The sequence below is a fragment of the Talpa occidentalis genome, unplaced genomic scaffold (assembly GCF_014898055.3).
Source record: "Talpa occidentalis isolate TD23 unplaced genomic scaffold, MPIMG_talOcc4v2.1 talOcc4.4, whole genome shotgun sequence".
Taxonomy (NCBI): Eukaryota; Metazoa; Chordata; class Mammalia; order Eulipotyphla; family Talpidae; genus Talpa; species Talpa occidentalis.
Window position 1 is genome coordinate 100,114,237 of NW_023604295.1, and position 19,727 is coordinate 100,133,963.

Genomic DNA, 19,727 nt, shown 5'->3' on the forward strand with positions numbered 1-19,727 from the left:
CCCAGTCTCAAAATCCTTATCAGCTCAGTGAGGTTTGCTATAAATAGCTAATGGTTTGTATTAGTCTTTCTTAAACATTCATTTTTTAAAGACTGAAAAAAACAACCATAGAGATGGATACCAGTAAGAAAAACCATCAAATGTTTGTAAAAAATAAAGAGATGTTTACTACCTAGACATTTATAACCACTTAAGCCTATTTTTTTCAGTTTATAGTCAAGTGATTTTTACAACCAAAAAATGGTAAGTATATTAAACTTTTATTTCCATTAAACTTACCTACTAATAGTCATTTCAATAAACAAAGGGGAACTGAGAAAGAAAATGAAATATGAACTAGAAGGCTTTAAAAGCAGATGTAATAAAGATGAAAACCTGTACACCAATATCTAAATTATATTTGCTGACTCCTGTTGTTCAGTGGGAGAAGCCAGGGCTGCCACCCAGTGGCAACATAAGTCTTTCAGTGATTGTAAGAATTAAAAAAATCTGAAATATATCAAAGAAAACCATCAAACAAAAATCTCATGAATTGGAAAACTTCAATTTTAACATCAGTAATCCCGACGTATTAAATATAGCCTGTGACATTAAAGTATGGAAAACTCATGCAATTACGAAGAATTGTATTGAAATTTTTGAAAATATCATGACTTCCTACTGTTTGATAAGCTACGTGATTCTAGTATTTTCAATTAAAAAAATGAAGGCTACTTTAAATCTCCAGAATTAATAATGGGAGAAAGCTGTGACTGTAAAATATTATTGGTTTCCTTCTGTGACCTACAGAAGTAGACTCAATACTCCATAGCAGCCTTTATCGACACATCTAAACTTGTGCTTGGTAAACAAAAACATAATAGAAGCACCTGCAAAAATAAAAATTTTTAAATTATGTTCTCTAACTATGAGCAGTTATACATCAATTATGCATTAACTTTAGTGTCCCAGTCAACAAAACTCAAAAATAGGAGAAATACCCTACTTGGTAATTATTAGGGTTGGGGGAAAACAAAGAATCTTATTACTTTCAATTTCCCCCCAAATTTGGCCATAGCTTTCTTCACACTGACACAGATATTACATATCCTAGTACATGATGCTTTGGCAAAAAGGGGTTGGAGGACTAACACTAGAACATTCATTGAGTTTGAAAAAGCTAATATCTCATTGACTGCTTTGTTGTTTCCAATAACCAGACAAGAAGCACCCAAAATTCTTAGAAATTTAAAGGTTTACAATAGTTGTTCATTAAAATTGTACAAGATATGTCTTCTAATCTATTTCCCATTTGTTTAGCTTTACATTTAATTTTTTAAAATAATGGCAGACACAATATTTACAATGGCTTATAACAAATACAATACCTAAAAATAATTTCTAATTTTCCATTTATTATTGCTATTTAGTCACAGAAAAGATTCACACTTTCCAAGAAATTTATTTTAGTATGTGCCATATATTGATATAGTAATTTTATATTATGAGAAATCAATGTAGAAATAACACTGTGCCCTCACAAGAAAATAAAGAAAAGGCAGTAAGGAAATTCTTACTTATATAGACTTTTGATCTACATCATTTTTTTTTCAAAATAAAAAACCCCTTAATATTAAAAGCAAAGAAAACCAAAAAACAGAAGACTAAGGAAGGATAAAGAATTGCTCTATGCAGATGATTTGCATATGTAGTATACATGTATAGGATTAATTACAATAAAAATACTTATGTTTTATATGGTCAATTCTCATATAGAGTCAGAAACAGCAATTTCCAATCAAGCACGATTGGACTGACATTTTCTCAGTCTTCAATTACATGACAAATTACAGCTGTGTAGCAGTCATTTCTGGTTAGCAGTATCATGATAAATGCTTGATAAGATACAGTTTTTCTCCTTGTTCACTTGTAAAAATTGGTGCTTTTTTGTAATGTTCTACAAGTTCTTCCATGGTGCTGAATTTACGCTGCCCAATGCAGTAGACAGTCTCTTTTAGTTGGACTTTAAAATGCTTGTTCTTCCCTTGTGCTTTTAGTGATACTGAGAAATCATTTGGCTGAAAGAGAAAAAAAAAGTTATGGCAAACATTTTGAAAGACAGCTATTAGCATTTTTATATTAAACTCAATAACAGCTAAAATTTGACCACACAAGGCACTATGCTAAAGCATTTAGTCACAGGCATTCTCTTTTACTACTCAAAACAAACTCATTTTACAGATGAGAAAATTGAGACGGAAAGAAGTTAAATTGCATAATCATCTAGCTGGTTAATGAGAGCAGATTCAAACTAAAGCAGACTCCAAAGTCTCTTAATTAATATGCTTTATAAACATCCATAGCAAATCCTTTCATTTATGTCTGAAACAAAAGACCATTTCTCTTCCAGTCAGACTACTGGAGAAACATAAGAAAAATCCAAGACATATACCCCTTTTAATTAGTAGACAACAGGAGCTGTACTGCAGATTAGTTGAGATAATACTCTGAATTCTCAAAGCTCAAGATTACAAAAATGAGAATTAATGTAAACTCTAATGAGAAGTCATAAACTCAAATGTCTACAAGATGCAACAAAGAAATATAAACCAGTGACTGGGTGAATGGACAGAGGGAATAACGATATATGACCACTTAGCTTTGACTCTGCTGGGCAGAAACATAAGCTCAATGTTGACACACCTTTCAATTTTACAAAGGGATGTCTGGTGTATGGATTTTTTTTTTTAAAGATTTATTAATTCATGTATACAAGAGCTGGGGTACAGGCCAGAGGTGTGTGGGGGAGGGGTGAGAGGATTCATCAGAGACAGAATGGGGAACAGAAAAGGCGGACGACTGATATATACTGCTGAGGGGATTGGTGGGCCAGATAGGAGAGGTCTGCTGCGCCATGGTGGGTAGCTCCCTGGGCGGGGATCAAACTCGAGCTGCAGTGGCTGAGGGCAGTTTCATAGGTTGCATCTTAACCCCCTGCACCACCAGGGAAGGCCCTGATGTATGGATTTTTTTTTAAACAATTTTTTTTAAGATTTATTTATTTATACAAGAACTGGGGTACAGGCCAGATGCACCAGAGGGAGAGAGGATTCACCAGAGACAGAGTGGGAAACAGAACAGGCAGACTGATGAAATACACTGCTGAGGGGAGCAGCGGGCGAGACAGGAGAGGTCTGCTGCGCCATGTGGGACCCTCGCCGGCTGGCCGGGATGAAACCAGCGCTGCAGAGGCTGCGGATAGCTTCACAGCACTGCACTCAACCACCTGCACCACCAGGGGAGGCCCCTGATGTATGGATTTTTATAATACACTTTCAAATATTTAACTACTGATGATAAATTCAAATGTTTAAAAACACTGTACAGGTCAGATAAAATGCTTGTTTGAGACCTCTACTTTAAAAATTATACTGCAAAAAATAATGGCATATTTTAGCTAACATCTATGCTCAAATATCCACTAAAAAAATACACAATATTTTACAATCAAGCTACTTTCTTAATTGGGTTTTTTTTTTTTAAATCTAATACTTTTTTTTTTTAAGGATTTATTTATACAAGAACAGGGGTACAGGCCAGACGCGTGGGAGGGAGAGAGGATTCACCAGAGACAAAGCAGGGAACAGAACAGGCTGACTGACTGAAATATACTGCTGAAGGGAGTAGCGGGCGAGCCAGGAGAGGTCTGAGGCACCCCGTGGGATTCTCGCCAGCCGGCCGGAATCGAACTCATGCTGCAGAGGCTGCAGACAGCTTCACAGTGCAGTGCTCAACTGTCTGCGCCACCAGGGAGGCCCAAAAAATCTAAAACTCTTTTGAACAGTAGTTATCAATCCCAAAGCTCTTTTTTTATACACTACTGCCCAGTTTTCAAACACTGGGCTTCTTGGAAACATCCCATACTTACAATCACTTTACTACCTACTCCAAGCTCACTGCCTTCCTAATCCCGCTTTTGCCTACTGCTTATCCTAGAAGCAGGACCAGATCAGGTATCTAACAAAAACAAATTTCACCATTCCTCCCTACTACTAACCACTGCACTAATTTAATACAGGTCTGAATCCCTGAATTTCACAATCTCATTCTTTCCCTCTCCTTTTCTCCCTCCTTCTCTTTGTATACACATACAAACACATTCACACAGCTAGGTTTACTTCTTATTTTCTTTCAACCTTTTGTACAACCACATGCACGCAAATAAAGCCTATACTAATCATGATTTTAAAAGTGAAAAGGTAATGACATCTTTTATGAAGGGAAAATAAAGGCCATTTTTAAAGATTTATTTACGCATACACCTCTGGGGTATAGGCCAGAGGTGCAGGGGGTGAGAGGATTCATGAGAGTGAGGAGCAGAACAAGTGGATCTACTGAAATACACTGCTGAGGGCAGCAGCCGGTGAGACAGGAGAGGTCTGCTGCATCATGTGGGTTAGCTCCCTGGCCAGGGATCAAACTCATCCTACAGTGGCTAGCAATAGCTTGATAGTGATGAGACTTTAACCCCTGTGCCACCTTATTGTGACCTACTTTTACCAAGAAAATTGAGGCCATTTTTAAGGGAAATGAGTATGATCAAATTCTAGTATCCTAGACAAATTCTAATACCCAAAGATCACAAATAACTATTTTCTTATCCACTTTTTTTATGGTTTTATAGTTTTACTACTAGTGGAAAAGAACTTGTCTTTTATTATAAATGTTATCTCAAATATAGCAGGTATTAAAATAGGGTTTTGAACACTATTCCAAAAGGAAACCTGCACTTCTATGTTTACTGCAGCACTATTTACAATAGTCAAAATATGGAAACAACCTAAATGTCCTGAAACAAATGACTGGATCAAGAAGATGTGGTACATGTCAACAATGGAATACTTATTCAGTGATTAAAAAAGGTAAACTCATGCCATATGTGGCAACATGGATGGAGATGAAAGGGATTATGTTAAGCAAAATAAGTCAGAAGGAAAAAAGATGTATATCTGATGGTTTCACTTGTACACGGAATACAGAGAAATCAAATAAAGGATCAGAAAAAGACAAAACTTGCAAGCTGATTATAGATCTGAGGTATACAGCAGGGGAAGGGCAGGAAAGGGATTTCAAAACAGGGGAGGAAAGAGCATATGGTGATGGAACACAGGTGCTATGGTAGTGGGAATACTATGGGGACTACACTTTAGGGAAGAAATCAAATATTGTCCCAAAATTAATAACAATCTAAGAAAGCATAAAAAATTAATATTAAAAAAAAGGTTTTTGAGATGAATGAAAGTGTATTCCAGCAACCTACATAACTATGAAGAAACTTAAATATCAATTTTTTTTAATTTAGGGATTTCCATTATTACATAGAGTGCATTTAATATACAATTTAAGAAATGTTTTTCCGGTTTAGTTATCGGCATTGTAATATTCTCAACGAAGAGGTCACGGTTCATTTTTCCCAGTTTATTATAAAACTAACAGAACTAGACAAGGCCCAATGATCCAGTGTGGAATCACGGCTAGGACTTTATTTTATTCAAAATAAATGTAGTCTGAAAGCGCACTTACTTTAGCTTCAGGATATTTATACCTATATCCTAGCTTACTAACCTGGTTCATTTCAGGGAAACCAATAAACAGCTCCAATCTTTTATTTCTTTATTTTTTTAAAAAAAGATTTTATTTATTTATTTATACAAGCACTGGGTACAGTCAGAAGCGTGGGAGGGTGAGAGAATTCACCAGAGCCAGAGTGGGGAGGAGAGCAGGCAGACTGAAGTACACTGCTGAGGGGAGCAGCGGGTGGCAGGAGAGGTCTGCGCGCCATATGGGACCCTTGCCCGGCGGCCGGAGATCGAACCAGCACTGCAGAGGCTGCGGGCACCTTCGCAACCCAGCGCTCTCCACCGCTGAGCCACCGGGGAGGCCCTTCTATTTATTTTTTAATGCCCAGAGTTCTACCATTTACCTTTGAAAAACCAACTTACCGAAGATTCACTATCACGAATGAGGAAATCACCTTCATGCCCTCTTTCATTTAATGCCATTTCTGCTTGATGTCTGGTGACTTTTCCATAATACCATGGATTGCCAGCAAACTTTCCAGTGAGTGAAGGCCTGATGTAATCACACTGTGGGGGTGATGGTTCCAAAACTGCAGTTAATGGATTATTCTGCATAATGGTAACATAGTTTTTTGGCACCAGACCAATCATTCCGTTGATCTTCCGACATTTCCACCACTCAGGGTCATTTTCAGGTTTTTCAATAACATCCATTATATCTCCTTTCTCAAAATTAAGTTCTTCATCATTGGACGAGCTGAATGGATAGAGAGCCTGGACCACATGCAGTACTTGCCCAGTATTGAGGTTATTGACGACAGCTGCTAATTTCTCTGACAGAGAACCCACATGGTCACCCAAAGGACTGTCTCCTTCCTCAGTCACATAATTTGAAGGGAACCATCCAACTTGTCCATTGTAGCTACCCCGCCACCACCCATCACTGCATTTCTCCATGACGATCACCTTCGTCCCTTTTATCAATGATAATTCATCCTCTCTCTCTGCCATGTAGTTAAATTTCACATAAGCAGGCATGTTGAGGTCATAGAGACGTTCCCCTGGGTCAACAAAGCAATCATCAGCAGGAGATGCAGAATCTGGCACACTAGGTTTTCTTTTCACTTTTCCAATACCTATTTAAATAAAAAGGGGCAATGAGCAGAGAATATAAAACAAAGATAACCCACAAAACCGAATGCACTCATTAAAAAATAATCTTCAACTCTGTACTTCTCTTAAGGCTTTAAATGATAACTGATCTTAGAAGACAAACAGAAACCAGATAACTTAGAAAATTTAGGTAACTAACTTTTATGTGGTACATAATTTACCTTCTCTTTTCATGTCAAAGGCCCCAAAATAATTGTATTAAACAATTATAAGATTAATGTAAATGAAAATTTCTCTTAAACATAAATACAATTTATTTCTCACATCTACAATTTAAGTACATAACGTCTCCACCAATCCCATATTCTTTTGTCTTATATTAACCTACATACTACAGTTAGTTTTATAGAAATAAAACCATAACTTACATTACAATTTAATATGCAACAAAATGATAACTACATGTGGATAATCATCCCATTTGCTTTCTTAGCTCCTAGACCCAGGTTACTCTATCTCCTATGTTTATATTAAAATAATTTACTTTTTTAATCTCCCTCAGGCCCTTCACACGTAAGTTCTACAGAGTCATGAAGCTTTGTTTACTTTCTTCATGGATCTAATCCTTAGGACCTCATACAGTGCTTAGTACACAATAGAAGCTTTATATTTGTTGGGGGAAAAAAGAGAAAACCTCCAAATGTACTATCATCACAAATGTATGCTACAACAACTTCAGTCAGGCATGTGCATTGTTGCTCATTTCTAAGCACAAGATCTGTGACCTACTTTTACCAAGAAAATTGAGGCATTCCTCAGTAAAATTTCTCAAACACCTTATTATCTCAAAATTCTCATTAACCTCATGCTTTTTCTTCACTTAAGTTTCAACCTTTGATTCTTCTGGGTTCTTAATGCCATCTTGTTAGCCTCCCCTTAGCCCTTAAATTATCTAAACATATACTCAAATCTCTCCTATTCTAAAATAGTTATTTTAAACTGTTACAACTTTCAAACTACACCATTCTTTTAAAATGTCTTCCTTTTTTCCTTCAACTTTTTCACTACTCATTTATTCCTAACTCATTATAAATCTAATCCTCTATCTCTACCATTGTACCAAAACTACTCAATTAAAACCATTCAATGAAAACTGTGCCATCTTCTTACTGTCAAATCAAGTACTTTTTGAAGATTCTTTTCAAAATCTATGTAGTAAATGAAGATCATGAATTATTCTATCCATTATTTTCTCCTTTCTTAATTTTTTGTGTCTTCATTTCCCCTCCAGATCTGTTTCAATATTCTATGTGGCATCTGTCTGGGCTTCTCGAAACCTTGTTATAAAACTACGTTGTACTTGTTTACTTGTCCATCTTCCTTAGTGAGACAGTGAGCTTCCTGATGTCAGAAAACTGGACTTTCATCTTGTATCTCTAATGCTTAACAATATCTATACCAGTAGAACAAGGTGAATTAGTAAGTGAATTATCCCTTAGTTGAAAGTGTTTCTCAAGATGTCAGACTGGGACTTCCCCCTCTACTTAACTGAAAAATCATACACTTCATTTTCTGTAACTCTGGTATAGAAAGTTCCAATGTCTCCGTGCAGCTGTAATTTCATTTTGGAATTCAAGTACAATAATTTCAATTGTCACCAGACATCTACAGGTTATATCAGTATTACCTCATGCATAACACACATAGCCAAACAAAAATAACCTCTCCTATATCCATAAATAAACTCCTTCCTTTCCCAAGTTCTGACTTCCAGTTAAAAATAACATCTTGAAAAATCCCCATGTCAGGGGATTTCTGGCAGAGTAGGGAACACCAAAACTCCATTCCACCAAAAGAAAGTAATTAGGTGATAAATATTCTCAGAATCAACTTTTCAAAAACTGCAATCTAGCAAAAAAATACTTAGAAAGCTTAGGGCAAGGCATGGTGAAGAAAGCTTTGCAATAAGACAGTAACATAGCACTTTAAATTGCCTACCCACCATCTCTTACATTTCAAATCAATGGAGTCTGTGGGGACAATAACCTGCACACTGAATGTGAGAGAGCGCAAGCAAGAGCAATCACAGGTGCATGTGCTCAATACAAACCTTATTTTCAAAGAACTGTGATTATGAGTTTCAAAATCTCTGGTGCAATGGCTTGCTTTAGTTTTAGCAGACTTGGAGCACTCCCAGGATTAGGATGTCTTTAGCTGAAATCACTTAATTATTGCAATACCCTGGGGCAAGGAACAACTGGGACAAGGAACAGACAGGCTGAAAATCCTGGGAAACAAGAATCAGAAAGGATGGTGGGGGGGCAGGGTGGAGAATAAGGGCTTTGTTTCAAAAGCTTCTGTGTATACCAGAGCATCAAGAAGACAACACAGAAAGCATGGGTGTAGGGGTGGGGGGGAAAGCATGCTCTGAGAAAGTCTGAGCAGACCCTAAGTGCTCACTTATGGCTATCTTCAGGCCCTGAAGAAACAAAGTGGGGCTAAGGCAGAGTTGTAAAAGGCCTGGGGCTAAGTGTTGGAAGAGTAATTTTTCTTTTTTCTTTGGTTCTAGGAGCTGAAGTAAACTCTTAAAACTCTAGTTGACCAGGAAGGAAACAGAACACAGACTTTGGTGCCACAGATCACAAAAAACCCAGGTTTTCCAGAAACACTTTAGAAAAGTCAGTAAATAAGTAAACAAAACAACTCACAATAAGAAGCAACAAGGAGCGGTGAATGTGATGCTGAAAAATATCAATCAAGAAATCTATATCCAACAAAAGTGCCCTTAACACTGAAGAAGAAATTAAGACACTTCCAGATAATCAAAAATTTGAAGTTTATCACACTGAACATTACAAGAAATGCTAAGGACTCCCTTTAGGACATTAACTAACTTGAAGTTATATGAGATAGTTTAGAACAATGGAAAATAGCTACCTTTGCAAATACAAAAGCCAATAGTATTAAATTTTGAACTACTAAGTTTTTTTCCCCTATACTATTTAAGATACAAATGTATAGAACAATTTCAAATCTAGATTAATGGACACAGAGTATATAAAGATGGAACTGTAAAATAGTATCGAGTTTTACTACTATTGAGCTAAAATTGTACTGATTCAAAGTTGATTGTGAGAAAGATAAGGATCAGCTAATTTAAGGAAAAAGTAAAATTTTACAGAAAAATGAGAATGATACATTTGAAAAAAATGTTTAATTACAAAAGGCAGCAGCACTGAGGGGGTAAAAAAAAATGACATACAGAAAACAGGAAAACAGCAGGAATAACTGCTGACATAAACAACTTGTATAGAAGATGGTGGCAAAGTAAAGATGCCAGGCTCACCTACTCCAGATAATCACAACTATTACAGCAAAACAAAGCAAAAAAAAAAAAAAAACAAACCTCTGAGGGAAAATGGATGACCTCAGCACATACTAAGAACAAATACCCAGTGAAGAGGAGTAGGAAAAACTTTAAGTAAAATCCATTCATAAGTGATAATGGGCACTACTGTGCAAAACCTTCTCTAGATGTTGATTTGGATACACACCAATACTGGGTACTTCCGAGAACTGGCACTGCATGGGATAAGGGGGCACAGAAGTTGGCACCTAGATGGAAGGTGAACTGTTGGAGAGCTGCAGGGGTGGGGGCACAGAATAAGGATTACTGATTTGAGCCTGAGGTTCTCAATAAAGAATACACAGAGACTGAGTCATCAAGGAGAAATAGGTCAGAGCACCTAGGTCTTTTCGAAGAAGAGCCTACTACTCAGACTAGGCTAGGATATTCAAAATAACTGCTACTTCCCAACCAAATCCATAACACTGAACAAGTGCTAAAATCAAAGCAATGGACCACTTAAACAAACCAGAATTCTAGCACCTGTTAATAACAATAGCAAGCACCCCAGGATAAGACTTTGTGCTAGAAAGCACCTCCTGGCCTGTGACCCCATTATCAACTACAATCCATGCCCAGAGCTGCATCTAATGCTTAAAAAGAGTCTAAAGTGGAAGTAGACTCAACACTATAAGAGACATTAAGGCTACAGAGCTGGTCTAGAGGAGGGGAATCACTGTGGATCCCCACCACACCACTCTGCTAGCCACAGCACAATAGGAATCTTGAATTTCTGATGTTTACTGCAAATGATCCTTTGGTGCCCTACTGCTTTGGTCCTCTTTTGCACTAACTAGGCCCCTTGCTGGTACTACATCTACAGAGACAACAGTTGGAAAGTCTATCCCTATCAGAACACATAAAAATTTAAAATGAGACCGCAAACACCACAAATGCCGTAACAATAACAACAAAAAAATCCTGAGAGGAGCCCCAATCCAGTAGAACTACAGAACATGCCAGAAGAGGAATTTAGGGTCACAGTTTTGCTAATGCTTATGGAACTAAGAAAAAAAGAGGATATTAAGATATTAAAAAAGCAGGATAAAGGGCCTCCCTAGCAGCGCAGGCAGTTGAGCTCAGAGCTGTGAAGCTGTCTGCAGCCTCTGAAGTGTGGGTTTCATCCTGGCTGGCCAGGGAGATACCCACATGGCATGGCAGACCTCTCCTGTCTCGACAACTACTCCCCTCAGGAGTGTATGTCAGAGACTCCACCTGTTTGGTTCCCCGCTCTGTCTCTGGTGAATTCTCTCACCCTCCCACACATCTGGCCTGTACTCCGGTTCTTGTATAAATACATAAATCTTAAAAAAAAAAAAAAAAGGATAAAAATATGAAGCATCTACAATTAGAAATAACTAGGAAACACCACAGCTGATTTAAAAAATACAAATGAAGGCATCAACAATGAAAGAATTAATGAGTCTGAAACACAATGTTGGAAAACAAACAAAACAATGTAGAGGAAAAAAGAAAAAGTTGTGTAAGAGCCCTCTGGCACAAATTAAAGAGAAATAAAGGAGTGCCAAAGAAGCAAAAAAAGAGAAAGGGATAGAAATTTTATTTAAAGAAATAACTGCAGAAAATCATCTCAATTTGGAAAATGAACCAAATATTGTGATCCAAGAGGCCCAAGGAGTTCCAAACAATACCAGACAGACACACACCAGGACACATAATATTAAAGCTACTTAAAACCAACCACAAGGACAGAATATTAAAAACTTCAAGAGAAAAAAGGGCAACATATGGAAATATCAATCAGACTTTACAGAACATAAAGGAACTGGAAGGTGATATTTAAACTACTTAAAGAAGTAGACTATACCCTGGAATCCTTCACCCAGCAAGATCAGCTCTCAAAATAGAATAGAGTATGGAGTTTTGCTGAAAAGTAAAAACTAAAGGAATTTAGCAACACCAAGTCATACATGAAAGAATTTTAAAGGGGTATTATAAAACAACAGAGCAAGGGGTTTATAGGCAGACACCTAAATAACATGACGAAGGAAGAGGAAAGTAACATCAGAATGAGTCATAGGCCAAGCCATTCAAAGGGTAACACAAAGAACACATCATATATTAGAAGCAACAAACAAGAAGACAGAAATGAAAACTGAACAAATACAACAGTAAGATCCAAAAAATGAAAAAGACAAATGCTAACAAAATAGCAATGAGCAGGTAATTCACCTGTCAAAAGATATAGGGTGGCTGAATGGACTTCAAAGCAAAGTCTAACCTTCTGCTGTTTCTGAGAAACCTAACTTACCAATAAAGACTAGCAAAAAGCACAGACTTAGAATTAAAGGCTGCAAGAGAAGTATACAAGAACAACAACAACAAAAAAAAAACAAAAAAACAAAAAACAACTATACTTATATCTGATAAAACAGACTTCTAATTAAGAAAGAGAGTAAGAATAGAGATGGACGCTATATTACAATTAAAGGTGTAAACGCACAAGAAAAAAATAACATTCATAAATCTTTATGGAGCACCAAGATACATAAAACAATAGCAGAAGAGAGATACTGACAATAACAACTATACATCAATGGTAATATCAACAAGACATATATATATAATAAGGAAAACAATAGCCTTAAATGAGGAGTAGACCAAATAAGTCTAACAGATATCTATAGAACACCCTGCCAAAAACTGCTGCATATGTGTTTTATTTAAGTGCACATGCAACATTGTCAAGAAAAGACCATACTTTAGACACAACTTATTTGTCAATAAAACTACAAGGATTGGATCCTTAAAACATGGCGGCGAGGAGATGGTGCGAGTAAGATCTCCCATTAAAAAAAAGTTAATAGGGAGGAAAAGCGGCAGGTCCCAGTGAGAACTGGGACACGGAAGATAAACGGGTGACTCCAGCAAACTACCCGAAGAAGAAAGTTGCCATAAAAGAGGACCAGAAGGGAGGAAAGCGCAGAACCCTGCTCCCCTCCCCCACCCACAGAGTCGGCACTCTCCGACCAGCAGAGAGGAGGAAAACAACAAACTAAAACGACCAACAAGAACAAACTACGCAGCAAGCGGGACTGTGAGTGGAAAGGAACTATTGCAGCCACCACACGCCGTGAACTGGAGCTGTGGAGAACCCTGCAGGATTCGCCGCGGCAGTGAGCGAACGGCTCCCTGCGCCATTAGAGAAGAACAAAGAGACTCTGGAGACCCACACACAGCCCCGGGCCAGCCCGTAAGCTTGCGCAGAAAAGGGGCAGCGCACTTGGCGCGCTTGAAAAGCAAACGCGGATCGGGTTCGCAGCTACCCAGGTCCCCGTGCCTGCGACCTAGGCTTGCGGGGAGACAAGTGGAGGCCCTCGCTGGGGTGAAAGTCCTTCACTGAGTAAGCAGGAACCAGGCGCCCAGGCACGGGAGCGGGGTGCAAAAGGCGCCATTCCCACGCCACTGAACTGGGCTACAGCCCGCGTCCTGGACCTCAGGGCTTTGGAACTGAGACCCGGGGCACGAAATTCGGGGCGTGGGTTCTCCACGATGGTGGGGCACAAGGCAGACACAGCACCCCAAAGCCGTTGAGGTTTACCCTACCATTCCCGCTCTGTTCCCTGTCCCACGGGGGGGGGGGGGGAAAAAACAGCCCCCCCCCAAGGACAATAGGAGAGATCTCTGGCGCCACCTAGCGACCAGGGGAAAAAAAAAGTCACTAACACCCCATAGAACAGGGAAATTTCTTAAGACTGCTTGAAAAGGGCAGAAGACTCCCGGAGGAGACAGTGGCCAGCTGGAAAGTTAGCCCACGCCAGGCCCCTTCCGACCAGCAGTCTGAGCCCACAGAGGGAAAAGGCACCCACAGACGGGGCAGACCGGGCGTGCAGAAGAGTGTGCCTCAGACCAGAAGCGCAGGGACTGAGTCCCGCATCGCCATTTTAAAACAGGGACATTTCTTCAGTCAAGACTGCCTGAAACCAGCAGAAAGCTCCCTCAGAAGGCAGAGATGGCTCCTGGAGGAGCCAGAGGGGAGCGGAGAAGTTCACCCAAGATGCCGGCCAGTCCGAGCAACACAGTGTCAGAATGCATACGACAAATTAGAAAACAGACAGTAGGGAGTAGAAGAACCACACACAACCTAACAACAACTCAGGAAAAAAGCACACCACAAAAAGAAAACCACCCTCCAGATTACAACAACGGTAACTTGGAAGAACTTCTGAGACTTCCAGAAAGAGAATTTAAAATTGCTGTGGGGGCCTCCCTGGTGGCGCAGCTGTTGAGCGCTGGGTTGCGAAGCTGCCCGCGGCCTCTACAGCGCCGGTTCGATCCCCGGCTGCTCCCCGGCCACCAGAGGAGGGTCCCACATGGCGCGCAGACCTCTCCTGCCGCCCACTGCTCCCCTCAGCAGTGTACTTCGGTCCTTCTGCCTGCTCTGCTCCCAGCTCTGGCTCTGGTGAATTCCCTCACCCTCCCGTGCTTCTGACTGTACCCAGTGCATGTATAAACAAAATAAACAAACAAATAAATAAATAAAACATGCCAGTATAAAAAAAAAATTTTTTTTTAAATAAAATTAAAAAAAAAATAAAATTGCTGTGATTAAAAAACTGACAGAAGTCATAAAGGAAAACAATGATATGAGAAAAATAATCAACGATCAGAAGAATGAAATTGAGTCTGTAAAAAGGGAAGCAAAAGAAACGCAGGAGATCAAAGAATTAATGGAGTAACTAAAGAACTCTGGGAAAAGCAATGAAAGCAGAATAGACGAAATGGAAGAACGAATAAGTACTCTTGAAGACACAGAAATAAAAAGAACCAAAACAGAAAAGGAAAGAGAAGTACGAAGGAAAAAGAACGAAGGAAGACTTCGGGAACTATCTGACTCCATGAGGAAAGGATATATAAGAGTTATAGGAATTCCAGAAGGAGAGGAGAGAGATGTAGGAACAGAGAAAATATTCCAGGAGATAATTGAAGAGAACTTCCCAAATGTGTAGAAGGAGCTGAAAATTGATATACAAGAAGCAAGAAGAACACCAAACTTCCACGACGAAAGGAAAAATACAGCAAGACACATAATAGTAAAGCTTCCAAGAATCCAGGACAAGGAAAAAATAATGAAGCTGACAAGAGGGAAGAAACAGATAACATTCAAAGGAAAACCAATCAGGCTGACATCGGACTTCTCTGAAGAAACACTACGGGCAAGGAGAGAGTGGAGGGGCATAGTCAACAGACTCCAAGAAAACAGATGCCAACCAAGAATACTCTATCCCGCAAAGCTCTCCTTCCTCTATGAAGAAAGAATAAGGAACTTCCCAGACAAACAGAAACTCTGGAATTTCATTACGACTAAATCTCCACTTCAAAAAATACTACAAGGAATCCTAAAGCCAGAACCTCAGATGGACGAATAACAACGAAAGAAGGCCAAAAAAAAAAAAAAAGTTATTAAAAGAATAAATAAAATCAAAGGAAAGACAAACACAATGGCAAATACAGATGCTAACATATCAACATTAACTCTAAATGTAAATGGACTAAACTCTTCAATAAAAAGATACAGAGTTGCAGCTTGGATTAAGAAACAAAACCCAACCTTTTGTTGCTGTCTGCAGGAAACACATTTAGCTACAAAAGTTAAAAATAGACTCAAAGTTAAAGGATGGAAAACAATCCTACAAGCAAATGGACCAAAAGAGAAAGCAGGAACAGCTATACTTATATCAGATAAAACAGACTTCAAACTCAAAAAAAATAAAAAGAGACCCCAATGGTCACTACATTATGATCAAGGGGACAATACTTCAAGAAGAAATAACACTCATTAACATATACTCACCAAACAAAGGAGCACCAAAATATATCAGACAACTGTTGTCCTCTCTGAAAACAGACATCAGAGAAAACACATACGTAGTGGGAGACTTCAACACACCACTATCACCAATGGATAGATCAACAAGACAAAAAATAAGTAAAGAAACTAAAGCTCTAAATAAGGACCTAGAACATTTGGGCTTAACAAACATCTATAGAACACTAAACCCCAAAAAAACGAAGTACACTTTTTTCTCAAGTGCACACGGATCATTCTCCAGGATCGATCACATACTGGGGCACAAGACAAACATCAACAGATACACAAAGACTGAAATCATACCAACCATCTTTTCTGACCATGAAGGCATCAAACTAGAAATAAACCATAAAAAGAAGGCAAGGAACTTTCCTACCTCATGGAGATTAAAAACCACACTACTGGAAGACCACTGGACTAATGAGGAGATCAAAGAAGAAATTAAAAAATCCTTTGAATTGAATGACAAGGAGGACACCAATATCCTAAATGTATGGGATGCAGCAAAAGCAGTAAGAAGAGGAAAATATATAGCAATAGAAGCTCACATCAAGAAACAAGAAAGAACTCAAAGAAACAACCTAATCTCGAAGCTCAAAGATCTAGAGAAAGAACAACAAAAAAATCCCAAAACCAGTAGAAGAAAAGAAATAATAAAAACCAAAGCAGAAATAAATGAAATTGAAACTAAAAAAACAATCCAAAAGATCAATGAAACCAAGAGCTGGTTCTTTGAAAAAAATCAATAAAATAGACAAACCCCTAGCCAGGCTCACAAAGGAAAAAAGGGAGAAAGCACAAATAAACAGGATCACAAATGAAAGAGGAGAAATCACAACGGACACAGCAGAAATCAAAAGAATAATCAGTAACTACTATGAACAGTTATATGGAAACAAGTTCAACAATCTAGAGGAGATGGACAAATTCCTACAACTCTACAATCACCCAAAGCTAGATAAAGAAATAATAGAACACCTAAACAGACCAATTACAAGCAGCAAAATTGAAATGGTAATCAAAAACCTCCCCAAAAACAAAAGCCCAGGACCTGATGGATTTACAAATGAATTCTACCAAACATTCAGAGACGAATTAGTGCCTATCCTTTACAAACTCTTCCAAAAAATTGAGAAGGAAGGGACAATACCAAAGACGTTCTATGAAGCCAACATTACACTAATACCAAAACCGAACAAGGACAACACAAAAAACGAAAACTACAGGCCAATCTCCCTAATGAACACTGATGCAAAAATCCTCAACAAAATTTTAGCTATCAGAATCCAACAATGTATCCATAAGATAATTCACCACGACCAAGTAGGATTCATTCCAGGGACACAAGGATGGTTTAACATCCGAAAATCAATCAACGTTATCCAACACATCAACAAAAAGAAATATAAAAACCATATGATAATATCAATAAATGCTGAGAAAGCTTTCGACAAAGTGCAACACCCATTCATGATAAAAGCCCTTGAAATTCTTGGGATACAAGGAACATACTTCAACATCATAAAGGACATCTATGACAAGCCAACAGCCAGTATCATTCTCAATGGTAAAAAGCTGAAAGCAATTCCATTAAGATCTGGAACAAGACAAGGATGTCCACTCTCACCACTGCTTTTCAATATAATACTGGAAGTCCTAGCCAGAGCAATAAGACAAGAGGAAGACATCCAAGGAATCCAAATAGGAAAAGAAGTCAAACTATCACTATTTGCAGATGATATGATAATATACGTAGAGAACCCCAAAAACTCCACAGAAAAACTAATTCAACTAATCAATCAGTTCAGTAAAGTGGCAGGATACAAAATCAACATGCAAAAGTCAGTAGCCTTCCTATACACAAACAATAAATCTGAAGAAGAAGAAATCAAAAAAACCATCCCTTTTATTATTGAAACAAAAAAAATCAAATATTTGGGAATAAATCTCACAAAAGAGGTAAAGGACCTATACAAAGAAAACTATAAAACACTGTTAAAAGAAATAGAAGAAGACACAAAGAAATGGAAAGACATCCCCTGCTCATGGATTGGAAGAATAAACATTATTAAAATGGCCATCCTACCAAAAGCAATATACAGATTCAATGCTATTCCAATCAAAATTTCAATGTCATTCTTCAAAGAAATAGAACAATTATTGATGAAATTCATATGGAATCACAAAAAACCCCGAATATCCAAAGCTCTCCTGAAAAAAAAGAAGGGAATGGAGGCATCACACTTCCAGACTTCAAACTCTACTACAAAGCCATAATCATAAAAACTGCATGGTATTGGAACAAGAACAGACATACAGACCAATGGAATCGAATAGAAAATCCAGAAACAAACCCACAGATTTATGGTCAACTAATCTTTGACAAAGGAGCAAAGACTATGCATTGGAGCAAAGAAAGTTTGTTCAATAAATGGTGCTGGGAAAACTGGGTTGCTACATGCAAAAGAATGAAGCTTGACCACTACCTCACACCATACACAAAAATCAACTCAAAATGGATTAAAGAACTAGACATAAGACCTGAAACCATAAAATACATAGAAGGAAATATAGGCGAAACACTATGTGATTTGCACATCAAAGACATCTTTACAGACACATCACCCAAAGCAGTGTTAGTGAAGGCAAAGATAAACAGCTGGGACTACATCAAATTAAAGAGCTTCTGCACAGCAAAAGAGACAATAACAAAAACAAAGAGAAACCCCACCAACTGGGAGAACATTTTTGCACACAACACTAATGATAAAGGACTGATCACAAAAATCTGCCAAGAGCTGATGAGACTCAACAACAACAAAGAAAATAATCCAGTCAAAAAATGGGCAGAAGAGCTAAAAAGAAACTTCTCTGAAGAAGAAATGCAAATGGCCAACAGGCATATGAAAAAATGTTCAACATCACTTGTCATCAGGGAAATGCAAATCAAAACTACCATGAGATACCATCTTACACCAGTGAGAATGGCACATATTAAAAAAACTAGCAACAACAAATGTTGGCGAGGGTGTGGAGAAAAAGCAACTCTCCTGCACTGTTGGTGGGAGTGCAAACTGGTCCAACCACTATGGAGAGCTGTGTGGAGATTTCTGGACCTACTAAACATAGAGCTTCCATATGATCCAGCAATTCCACTCCTAGGTATTTACCCAAAGGACACAGAAACATCAGTTCCAAAGAACACCTGCACCCCTACGTTTATAGCAGCACTGTTTACAATAGCTAAGCTTTGGAAACAACCCAAATGCCCAAAACTAGATGACTGGATCAAGAAGATGTGGTACATATACACCATGGAATATTACTCAGCATTCAAAAAAGATAAACACATGCAATTTGCAGCCACATGGATGGCGCTGGAAGGGATCATGCTCAGCGAAATAAGCCAAAAAGAAAAAGAAAAATACCGGATGGTCTCACTCATAGCAGGAATCTAGAAAACTTAAATAAGGGACCAGGAAAATGACTAACTATAAGAAAGTGAAAATGAGAATCAACAAAAAACTATGAAACAGAGACACTTTTGGGGGGTGGGGGGTGGGGGGTGGGGGGTGAGGGATTGGGATCAGAATGGGGGGGTTGCAATTGTATGGGGAATATAAAAATAAAATTTATTATTTAAAAAAATAAATAAATAAATGAATAAATCAATCTTAAAAAATAAAAAAAAAATTATCCTTAAAAGTTGTCCAGATAATTTATCAGAACTAAAATACTGTTATGGTTAATGTTATTAGAGATTAATGGGCCATCTGCTCAGATTTGGAGGCATTGTTTTTCAAAAAAAAAAAAAACC

At 38.2% G+C, this 19,727-nt stretch overlaps 1 protein-coding gene across 2 annotated transcripts in view; it reads right to left on the bottom strand.

Annotated features, from left to right (window-relative positions):
• Positions 1-239: 239 nt before the first annotated feature.
• The window catches only part of NCK1 (NCK adaptor protein 1), a 56,127-nt gene continuing 36,639 nt past the window's right edge, over positions 240-19,727 (bottom strand). Inside the window, exons 2-3 of one of the 2 annotated variants that reach the window (XM_054700806.1) lie at positions 5,982-6,694; positions 240-2,057 (exon numbers count right to left, since the gene is read on the bottom strand). In XM_054700806.1, the coding sequence (XP_054556781.1) occupies positions 1,863-2,057; positions 5,982-6,694 (908 nt within the window). In that variant the 3' untranslated portion in view covers positions 240-1,862. The remainder of the gene's footprint in view (positions 2,058-5,981; positions 6,695-19,727) is intronic. The other variant, XM_037525929.2, reaches the window with a different exon arrangement.